The sequence below is a fragment of the Schistocerca nitens genome, chromosome 7, assembly GCF_023898315.1.
Source record: "Schistocerca nitens isolate TAMUIC-IGC-003100 chromosome 7, iqSchNite1.1, whole genome shotgun sequence".
NCBI classification, from domain to species: Eukaryota; Metazoa; Arthropoda; class Insecta; order Orthoptera; family Acrididae; genus Schistocerca; species Schistocerca nitens.
In genome coordinates, this window is record NC_064620.1 from 529288510 (window position 1) to 529300810 (window position 12301).

Consider the following 12301-nt stretch of genomic DNA (forward strand, 5'->3'; position numbering starts at 1 on the left):
TCATATAACCAGTTATTGTTTCTAAGTGACTGTGTTTGAATATCCACGCAATTATTGGTGATTAAAGGTTATAACAGTGACTCTCCATCCAAGTCAGATAATCATAGCTGTAGGAAACCAGGTATTATCAGTGTAAGATCAAAAGAAATGCCTACCTCAGGTGGGAGTACTAAAATCCTAATGGTTAACTGTCGAAGCATTCACAGCAAAGTGCCACAGTTTGAAGCACTCCTGCAAAACAGAAACCCCAATAACTGGTATAATGGGACATGCCCTCTACCATGCACATCATGGTCATTTGTAGAGTATATATGTAGATGTAAATATTGCAGTAATTGAACAGCACCAGAAATTAAGCTCTGAATTTTACCTTCATTATTCAGCTTACATATTAGTTCACACTGGGAAAAGCACATCTTGAACATTTCATTTTTAATAGTGCTATGGCAAAATTTTAGTATACTTTCTGTTGCAGCTTCAAGAACTATATTTCTAATGTATACATGTAATATGAAACACCAATAACCCATCAAACACCAACTAAAATAGAGGACAGTTAATTAGATAAGGTTAATTAAAAAAGTTCACTATACCCACATTTTTAATTACACTGATAAACTAAAGTGATAGATTTCACCAATTTCATTATTTAACTGTACCCCTGTCTGGTGAGTTCAACAGTAAAGATGACTGACAGTTATAAATAACTGTTACAAGTGGTTGGTACAAAAAAAAAATAACTATAACCACTATAACAGATACTTCAGAATAACCATTTCTTCCACAGTTTTAACAGTGTACACTTCACTTCAGACTGAAAATTTCATTCTGCAAACATCCCTCAGGCTGTGACTTTCAGGAGAACTAGACCCACAAGTTTTGCAGAAGAGCTTCTGTGAAGCTTGGATGGTAGGAGATGAGTTACTATTGGAAGTAAAGCTATGAGGATGGGTTGTAAATTGTGGTTTGGTAGTTCTAATCTGCCAGCAAGTTCCTGGCCCACCTCCAGTCTTTAGTTTGTCGTAAGACTCTCTTGGTCATGGACAACAATGCAAGTGAACTGACTGTTTTTAAATCATGGGTACGATTGAAATACCTGGAGTTGCTATACAAAGGCACCTGTGGTCTAGAGGTAGCATCTCTGATTAGTAATCAAAACATCGTTGGTACCGGGTTCGATACCCCCCGCCCTCCCCCCTGCCTAAATTTCGATTAATAAACAATATTGCGAGCTGAAGACTTCCAGCATAAGAAGTCAGCCTCATTCTGCCAACGGCCTTGTCAAACAGGAAGGAGGAGCGGACAGAGGTTTAGGACACTCTTTTGTCTTGGAGTGTGAAAACGGCCTCTAAAGGCAGAAGAATCAGCAATGATCAATAGCATAAGAATGGAAAGGCAATAGAAAGCACTGCATTAAAGACACATAATGTGTATACCCAGGACAAGCGGCCAGTAATTGAAAAAGTGTCGTGATGGTCTCTCCATTGCCAAAAGATTTCAGAATAGTCCCCCATTCAGATCTCTGGAGGAAACTGCCAAGGAGAAGGTGAATACAAGAAAAAGATTCAATAATCTATGAAGAAATATGGTTTTATGAGTCAGGGCATGGAATGTCATACTCAGGAGCAAATATAGACTCAGACCAAAATTTAGTGGTGATGAGGAGTAGGCTGAAGTTTAAGATATTAGTCAGGAAGAATAAATGTACAAAGAACTGGGATATGTTAAGAAGTAAGGAATGGTGAGATATTCTTGAAGTTCTCCAAGATTATAGATACAGTAATAAGGAGTAGCCCAGTAGGCAGTACAAAAGAAGAGGAATGGACATCTCTAAAAAGGGCAGTCACAGAAGTTGGAAAGAAAAACATAGGTACAGAGAAGCTAACTGCTAAGAAACCATGGGTAACAGAAGAAATATTCAGTTGACTGATGAAAGAAGGAAGTACAACTATGTTCAGGGAAATTTAGGAATATAGAAATATAAGTTGCTAAGGAATGAAATAAATGGGAAGTGCAGGAATGCTAAGACAAAATGGCTACATAAAAACTGTGAAGAAATCGAAAAAGAAATGACTGACAGAAGGACTGACTCAGCAAACAGGAAAGCCAAAACAAAAGGAAAGGGTGGTAACATTAAGAGTGCAATATGAATTCCACTGTTAAACACAGAGGAGAGAGAGCAGACAGGGGAAAGAGTACATTGAAGGCCTCTACGAAGGGGAAGATTTGTCTCATGTTGATTTAGAAGAGATGTAGTATCCAGTATTAGAATCAGAATTTAAAAGATCTTTGGAAGACTTAAAATCAAATAAGGCAGAAGGGGTAGATAACATTCCATCAGAATTTCTAAAATCTTTGGCAGAAGTGGCAACAAAACGACTATTCATGTTGGTGTAGAGAATGTATGAGTCTGGCAACATGCCATCTGACTTTCAGAAACATATCATCCATACAATTCCGAAGACTGCAAGAGCTGACAAGTGTGAGAATTATTGCACAATCAGCTTAACAGCTCATGCATCCAAGTTTCTGATGAGAATAATATGCAGAAGAATGGAAAAAAAAATTGAGGATGTGTTAGATGATGATCAGTTTGGCTTTAGGAAAGGTAAAGGCACCATAGAGGTATTTCTGATGTTGCAGTTGACAATGGAAGCAACACTAAAGATAAATCAAGACATATTCATAGGAAATGTCAACCTGGAAAAAGTGCTTGACAATGTTAAATGCTGCAAAATGTTCGAAATACTGAGAAAACAGGGGTAAGGTATAGTGACATTCAGATAACATACAATATGTACAAGAGCCAAGAGGGAATAATAAGAGTGTATGACTAAGAACGAGGTGCTCAGATTAAAAAGGGTGTAAGACATGGATGTAGTCTTTCACCCCTATTGTTCAATCTGTACATTGAAAAAGCAATGCTTGAAATTAAAAAAAGCCTCAGGAGTGGGATTAAAATTCAAGGTGAAAAGATATCAATGATACGATTCACTGATAACATTGCTATCATGAGTGAAATTGAAGAAGAATTACATGATCTGCTGAATGGAATGAACAGTCTAATGAGTACAGAATATGGATTGACAGTAGATTGAAGAAAGATGAAGGTAATGAGAACCAGCAGAAATTAGAACAGTGAGAAACTTAACATCAGGACTGATGGTCACAAAGTAGATGAAGTTAAGGAATTCTACTACCTGGGCAGCAAAATAACCAATGACAGATGGCCCAAGGAGGACATCAAATGTAGACTAGTAGAGGCAAAAGGGTCATTCCTGGCCAAAAGAATCAAACATAGGCCTTAATCTGATGAAGAAAATTCTGAGAACGTACATTTGGAGCACAACATTGCATGGTAGTGAAACATGGACTGTGGGAAAACTGATCAGAAGAGAAAGCATTTGAGATGTGGTGCTACAGACTAATGTTGAAAATTAGGTGGACTGATAAAGTAAGGACTGAGGAGGTCCTGTGCAAATTGGAGAGGAAGGAAATATGTAGAAAACACTGTCAAGGTAAAGAAACAGGATGATAGGACATTCGTTAAGACATCGGGGAATAACTTCCATGGTACTAGAGGGAGCTGTAGAGGGCACAAACTGTAGAGGAAGACAGACTGGAACACATCCAGCAAATAATTGAGAACGTAGGTTGCAAGGGCTACTCTGAGGTGAAGTGATTGGCACAGGAGAGGAATTTGTTGCGGCCGCATCAAACCGGTCAGAAGACTGATGACTCAACAAAAATTGAGGCATTTTTGTTTCAGGAAAATTATTTAAAAGTCAGTGTTTCACAGTCTCTTTAACAGGATCAGAACTGGAAATTTTTTATGGCTGCTTACAGGGCACAATTCACCTTGCAAAATATTAAAAGTACTCCATAAATCCCTCCCTCCCCGGTCTCCCCCCCTTCCCGTGTATGGGTGATTTTGGTCTCCACTTCAAAGTGCTGAATTTTTTCATCATCTGCCATGATAACAGATGTTTCCTGACATGTGCTGATTTATAGGCCTGATAAAATTTTATCATAGACACCTGCGTAATGCAGCTGTGACCCATGCAACTCTTACACATGCATTGGCAGGCAAGCATACCTCAAACAAAGAGATTATTAACTGATCCCAGAGATGCAACAAGCATTTGGCAAAATTAAAGATGCCTTGGCCAGGCTGCAATCCTGGCATTGCCCAACTCACAATCACTTCAAATGTGAGTGATTTTGTGATTGGTGCCTTTCTCCAACAGCCAACAGTGGCATGCAACAACCTATGTGTTTCTTTTCCAAAAAGTTGACTGAGTCACAACATGAATAGTCAGCTTATGACAGAGAAATATTGGTAATGTATGAAGCAATGCAATACTTTAAAGATGACACTGATGGCAGACCTTTGACAGTTTATACAGATCATTGTCTCCTAGCAGATTCTATCAAAAGCCTTACAAAATGCTGTTGTCCTTGACATGTCTGCTATTTTAACTCCATTGTACAATTCACAATGGGGGTCCTAATTTTACACAGAGCACAGTTTAACCATTGCTAACACTTGGTATAAGAATGAGAGAAGAAGTTTGTTTATGTGGAAGGGACTTGGAGACACCAGAAGGATTCAGCTAGATTACATAATTGTAAGACAGAGATTTTGGTTGGTTGGTTGGTTTGGGGAAGGAGACCAGACAGCGAGGTCATCGGTCTCATCGGATTAGGGAAGGACGGGGAAGGAAGTCGGCCGTGCCCTTTTGAAAGGAACCATCCCGGGACAGAGATTTTGAAACCAGATTTTAAACTAAAACTATTTCCATGGCTCGATGTGGACTCTGGCCATAATTTATTGGTTACAAAGTGCAGATTAAAACTGAAGAAATTCCAGAAAGGAGACAGTGATAAGCGTCAAAGTATTCCTTCTTCTACTGCCTGATATTTCTTTTCCAACTATTAAATTTCAGTCCACCATAACAATTAAATTTTTGTCTTCAATAACAATCTCAATAATTTCTTTTATCTATGATGCATGTGTTATTATATTGTTTCCTGTTATGCATTTTAGAGGAACAATATCGACTATTCTGTATTTAATTGTATGCTGTAACAATTTTGGTTGTAAGTGGATCTATCACACCAGTTACGTTCTGCTTTCCATACATGTAAGTTTAATTAGTTACATATACTGAAAGGAATTCTCAAACAGATTAAAATATGCTCAAGTGTTGAAATTCTGGTAAAATTGACTAAGAGACCAATTTTCTGCATTAGATTTCTTATTTTAATTGCTCAGAGACTTGCACAGCCAGTTCTGAATCATCCCAGTACATCCTCAGGTGTGTGTTGCATAAATTTTTTTTATCCATAACTTTATAAGAACTGTACTTCTGACTTATTTAGTTCAGAATTTCAGAATTCTTACCACTAAAAAATAAAATCATAACATGGAAATTAATAACAAAAGACACGAGCTACTATCATAAAATGTCTTACAAGGTCGAATGTCACACTTTTATTTTAGGGACATCTGGTGCTCTCTAAATGTAAGTTATTATAGAAAATTGGCTTTATTAAGTTTAACTTTCATTGGTGGTTGCATCAGTAGTGCTTCTCATCGCACCTTGGAACACACATTAAGCCATTTAGATAACATGAGATGTTAGACGTTGTAAGTAACTTTGTGATAATAGCTCATGCCTTTTGTATTAATTTACATGCCATGATTTTAATTTTTGGTATTAAGTATTCTGAACTTTGTAAGTTAAAAGTATGATTCTCTTACAGTTGTGTATAAGATTTTTTTGTCCTAGATGTACCTGCATGGTACAAAACTGGTTGTGTCGGTCTCTGAGCAACTACAGTGAAACAGCTAATGTAGAAAACTGGACTCTCAATCAGTTTTACAAGTAGTTCAACAGATCAGCATATCTCTTGGAGTGTTCCTTTCAGTATGTATAATTATTTTAGCTGTGGATACCTCACTTATAAGATTGTTTGCTTTACCTATTTACTTCTCGATTTCTGACATTCCAAACAGACAAATGTAGCTTTGTTTCTTTTACTACTTGCGATTTTCAGTTCTGCACATTATCTCACAAATTATAATGTTTCAGATAGAAAATACACAGTTATTTTACAATATCTATAAGTCATTCTTTTTTTGAAATTAAACTTCAATTTTATATTGGAAAATTAATAATGAAATAAAGATTCATATAAAAATATTGTTGTGATTACATACTCACTCTTGGACTAAAACAGCTTCCGCTTTGTTACTACAGTCTTTTTTCAGTGCTTCATCTGTATAGTTTGTCTGAACACAACCATAAGCTACGCTGACATTGTTATTATTGTACAGATAATAGCAGCTTGTAAAAAGGTAATGAAGAATAACTTCTTGGTACTGAAATGAAAATAAGATGTATTTAATCAGTCATTTTAAAATATTACATTGTTTAAAATAAAATAACTGTGTATTTACTTACACTGCACTCTGATGACACGTTCTCACTGGGCATTTCACAGTTATATATTGAGTGCAAATAGAGATTAGCTTCAAGATTTGTATCTTCAGGATCAGTATCTTCATAAGTATACAAGGTTAGTTGTCTTTCAAAACTTCCTGGCAAGAGTACTTTTACACTACCTGTGTTAAAGTCAGTTAGGGTGAAGTTGCTAGTACCAATTTCTGTACCATTATCTGCACACAAATAAATAAGAAAATAAGATAATCACATTTATGAAACTAGCATGTAATTATTCTCAAATGTAGTTTACTTTTAGTAGGAACAAATGCAGTAAGGGGTATGCAGTTTTACTTCAGTTGTCTTACTGCTTTTGAATGGGAGAGAAACAGCACAAATAGAAGTATGGTATGTCTTGTTACAAATTAAAGAAAACATAATGCTTTTGTAATAAGCTCTTTTATTGACTGAGACTCAAATACCATATGATGTGAAAATATACACAACAGCTCACACATCAGTATTGTAAATCCAAGAAACAGTTATTGGTACCTAAATGTTACAGGTACAGCCATTATAGTGTGTGCCAAAGAGAAAGTGTTAAGCATGCATAGCACATATTACATTGCATGCTCTCTATCTTGACATTTGCATTCCCCAGTTATAAATCAGTAGAAGTCAGAAGACTGTACCATGTTATATGGTTGATTATTTTTGGTCACATCTGAAGTACTTGGGTGGTATTCCAAAGACATTCACTGTGGTGTTTGGGATATTATCACTGTCTTAAGACTCAACCAAGGAGAGATGACAGCCAGTATAGGTTGGAGAGCGGTCTGTGGTCAGAGACGGTGAGTCCTACTGTGTGTGCAACAAGAAAAGAAATGTGGAGTGGACCTGCAGGCATGGTGGTCAAAACAATGTTTGGACTCCATGCTGATGTTGACAGAGGGTCTGTGTTGTGCCAAGGAAGGCACAAGGATTGAGTATCACCACGGTGGATGAATAAGAGGGGAAGTGGTTGTCAACTGTGGTGGACAAATGTTCAGTAGGTCAGTGACCATTCAAACTGAGGGTTCCACCAAAAGAAGTGGTCATCTTGAAGCGCATGGTAGAACTGTGTTATGAAAGCATCTTTGTAAGAAGTATGACAGACTACTGAGAATGCCACTGCGAAAACGACTTTTCGAAAAAGGTGTTTCAAGGAACCAGTGCATTCATTTTCATAACTTTCAATCCAATGACACTTTGAGGTACAGTGAGCTGATTCGTAGCTTCTGATGTATCACTAAAGGTAACATGTTAACAATGTGGCCAGACAGAAGTGGCATGAGTGATTTGGAAAGCTGACCCATCAATGGGGTGAATTAATGCTACGCAATTTTTTGTTTGTCCCAGGTACAATACGATAAAAGTTGTGGGACATGTGACAGGCAAATGCAAAAAGCTATGTATATAGTTGTAAATGTGATCACTATGAATGAGTCTTTCAACAGTGAAATTTTCTAAAGTTAAATTAATGACCTGTTTTGCAAAGATTGGCTGTAGCCACAGAAGCAGTCAAGGTGGAGTTGTATATTTGTATGTAGGATAAAAAGTGTAAAAATTTTCAGAACAACTGATGTGTGTTTTTAATGAAAGCTATCTTATTTAATTAATTTTGCAGAAATTATGATCCTTAAGTTTAAAATTTTTAATAGTTTAAAACTTCTGTAATTTCAAAAGGCTGGAGATGTTGAGTATTGAAGGTGGTAATTGATGTTATGAGTAAGGGCTTTTATGTTAATGCTTTTTAACTGATAGTGAAAGGTTCCGTATTTTTATCTGCAGTAAATTTTGAAGGTCTTGAGCTTAAATTAATATTTGATGGTCACAGAAGACAAATATTGGACATATAATTTAACAGAATACATGCAACATAATCCATGGTACCAATATGTTCCAGAAAGCCATATGTGGAAAAGTGATTTTTCAGGTGGTCATATCTTATGTCCTATTGATCACAGGGACAAAAGATCACGTGTTTCAGATAGCCCTTGGCCTACAGACCATTTGTATAGCTATCAGGAGAACAGGCATACAGTAGGTTCCTACAGTATAGGGTAAAAACTGGAACATTACACACTTTATTACTTTATTATTACTTAATTACTATATCTTTGTCATTTACCAGCCATGGCTGGACAGACTGCATCACAAATACAATGTTTATCAATTAACATTTATACAACACCATATACAAAATTTATATTACAAATAAAAGAAAATATTTATGCAGTGCACAAAAACACATAGAACATAGAGAAAATGAAATATAACTAAAAAGGAAAGTAAAACTTCATAGCAGCAAATGAAAATACCATAAAGCAAAACGTTTACAAAACCATGTAGATCACACACATAAAGTTTCGTTTTGGCAAAATATGTACTTTAAGTAAAACACAAAATTAAATGTGCAGTTAACTGAGAACATAAAAAGAAGATTAAATTTAGGCAAAATTATATATAAAACATAACAATATTTATTATTTTGTCCATTCACTAGAACCACTGTTGAAAAACTCTTCCAAGGAATATAGTGGATGTTGTTTCAAGTCCTGAGCATTTTTTTTTTGAAATAATTCAGGTGGCAGGGATTTCACTTCTGGAGGCAGTTGATTGTACATTTTTAGGGCAACTGTTGGAAAGCTGTCTTGTGTACTTGATAGGTGACACCTTGGCACTTCAATGTTCCTCTTACAGCGAGTGTCATGATTATGTATTTCTTGTCTTATGCTAAAATTCCTTTGATTTTCTTTTACATAAATGAGGCAGAAAAACACATACTGGCTAAAAACAGTCATTATGCCTAGCCTGGTGAAAATAGGCTTACAGTGGTCCAGTCTTTTGCTAGAGGATATGATCCTGATGGCTTTTTTTTGTAATAGCAACAGATCTTTGCAGCCTGAGGAGTGTCCCCACAACAACAGTCCATAGCTAATGTGGCTGTGGAAGAGTGCATGGTAGACTATTGTGAGAAACTGGTCAGTTATTACCCTCTTCAGCTTCCTCAGGAGGTATATCACACGAGAAAGTTTGGTGCATACATATGCAGTGTGCTCATTCATGGAGAGTTTGCTGTCAATCTTGAAGCCCAGTAGTCTGACAGTCTGCATGTTTTCTTGGTCTTCAATGTTGGTTAGACTGCATATCAAATGTTGGGTTTTTTCTTCTTTGATCTTCATTTTGTTTATGATGAATCTTTTTTTTATTTCTTTAAACATCAAATTTGATGCACCAAGAGCTTCTGCGGCTGTATGTCCTTTGGCAATAAGGGTAGTGTCATCTGCAAACTGCAACATTTGACTATTACAGCTCATATCATTGACATAGGGATGAGGAATAGGAGAGGTCCTAAGACTGATCCTTGGGGCACTCCATGTTCCAGTTTTTGTTCAAGAGAAGTTGCTCCGTGCACTGATACTACCTGCTTTCGATTTCCCAAATAAGATTGGAGTGTTGACAGAACACCACCTCCAACACCATAGCATCTTAACTTGGCTATTAGTGTTGTGTGTGAGATGCAGTCAAAGGCTTTGCTGAGGCCACAGAGTGTCAGTGTCACACTCTCTCTCTCTTCAAAACTCTGTCAAATCGTTTTTAATAAGTCCAGGGTGGCTGTCACTGTTGATCTCCCTTTGCGGAATCTGTGCTGTGTGTTTTGGAATAAGTTGTTTTCCTCAAAGTAATTCAGTACCTGGCAGTGCATCACAGACTCAGTAACTTTGGCTAGTACTGGTACCACTGAGATTGGTCTGAAGCTGGACAACTCGCATGGATCCCCCTTCTTATATATTGGTACTGTGTGCGCCAGTTTAAGGATGTCTGGGAAGACACCAGAAGATAGACATTTGTTTATTGCTATGGCTAGTGGCTGAGCTAATTCTGCAATAATTTTCTTTAGCAGTGTGCAGGACATGCCATAGATGTCTACACTTTCTGAGTGTTTGTAGGAATTCACAATTTTTAACATGTCTTCAGGGTGTACTTCCTTCCAGTTTTGAATACTGTAACTGTCTGCATTTCTTATGTTTGCAGTCGGATCTAGGTCAGTGTGTGGAATTTCATTCACTGTCTTTTCCACTATTCTGACAAAATATTCATTGAAGTCATCAGGGCTACATGAATTTAAGCAGGAGCTAGTATTCTTTCTGTTCTCATTTACAAGATTCCAGGCAGCTTTACAAGGATTTTGGGCCTTTTTAATGTATGTATCATTATATTTCTTTTTTGCTTCCTCTACTGCCTTCCTATAAGCTTTTTTGGCTTTTATGTAGTTGTGGTGATGTAATTCTTTAGCTGGAATGTCTAAAGCTGATTTCATTTGGTCCTGGCACATTGTTACAATACACTTCAATTTATTGAGCTTGGGTGTGTACCATTGTTTCACATTGATAACTTTCTGCCTGCCTTGTGATTTGTCCACAGGATTCTTCCCTGCCTGCCTTGTGATTTGTCCACAGGATTCTTCACTGGTCTTACTTCCTCCAGCCCAGACAAATTAAGCAAATTGGGTGGTTCTTTTGCATTAGGTGTGGTCTAGGGTGGACCTTAGATGGCTTACAAAAGCACCATTTGCTCATGGGTGGTTGCTGAGAAAGCCCTATAAAACCATGATTTTTTTCAGGACCAAAAGCACCAATAGTGGGGATGGCCACTTCCATAATTTCAGTTCATTGCAAATTGTCAACATTTGTACCACACATTCTTAAAATGGAGTCTGTTATCAAGGTCCAGAGGTTCCAAGTTGCCATACTAATGCAAATAATATCTAGTCTGAGGCATAAATGTAGTTTAAACTGACATAGTGAACACATGGCAAGGGTTGTGGGGCCATTGCAAAGACTCTGAGGTCACCAAATGATGTTTTTAGTCATGGTTTTTCACCAATAAAACTCCATGACATGCTGTCCTTGTATAATGGGCACTTCACACAGCTGTCTTGACTTGGAAATTATTCAGTGGTGCCACCTGATGGCATACGTACCATCCAAAAAAATTATTTTTTCATACAAAGTTCTTTGTACTTGCAAACCACTGCCACATTTGTTGGTACACCTAAAAATGTTGTGCATTATTATGTAAAGTATGGTAGTGTAAAGTGAAACTGTGTTGGATGGGGGATGATTTTGTGTTGACCTTACATTATGTATAATTATTTGTTATTTATATGCCTCAAAGAAAGTAAATGTATCAAAGTAGGCCTACATGAATAAACTGTCAGAACTTTACTGAGCTATAGAATTCATTTTATGTAAACAGCACACACTTCTCTAACAGGGAAAAGTCGGCCGTGGTGGCCGAGCGGTTCTAGGCGCTACAGTCTGGAACCGCACGACCGCTATGGTCGCAGGTTCGAATCCTGCCTCGGGCATGGATGTGTGTGATGTCCTTAGGTTAGTTAGGTTTAAGTAGTTCTAAGTTCTAGGGGACTGATGAACTCAGAAGTTAAGTCCCATAGTGCTCAGAGCCATTTGAACCATTTTCTAACAGGGAAAAGGAGGTAACCAGATGAAAAACATCCCTGTCAGAGCACAAAAAGGCAAATATGCTCCTCTTTCACAGACAGAGAGGAAAGTGGGGAACCAGCTGCCTCAACTATTCTGCTTTCCTCATCAAAAATTTTGGCATGCAAACATATTTGCACTTTTTTGTGCTGAATGAGAGTAACAAGGAGACAGTGATGGTGGAAGAGAGAAAGAGGCAATGAAAGAGAAAGAGCGAGATTGATGAAGACAATAGCAGTGGAAGCTAAAGAGGGAGGAGATACAGTGGCAGTAAAAGAGATAGAGTAGTAGCAATGGGAGCAAAAGAGA

General features: G+C 37.3%; 1 protein-coding gene across 1 annotated transcript in view; it reads right to left on the bottom strand.

The window, feature by feature from the left end:
- Positions 1–12301, bottom strand: part of LOC126195737 (uncharacterized) — a 238177-nt gene that overhangs the window by 98700 nt on the left and 127176 nt on the right. Inside the window, exons 4-5 of the mRNA XM_049934364.1 lie at positions 6468–6682; positions 6228–6385 (exon numbers count right to left, since the gene is read on the bottom strand). Coding sequence (XP_049790321.1) covers positions 6228–6385; positions 6468–6682 — 373 coding nt within the window. The remainder of the gene's footprint in view (positions 1–6227; positions 6386–6467; positions 6683–12301) is intronic.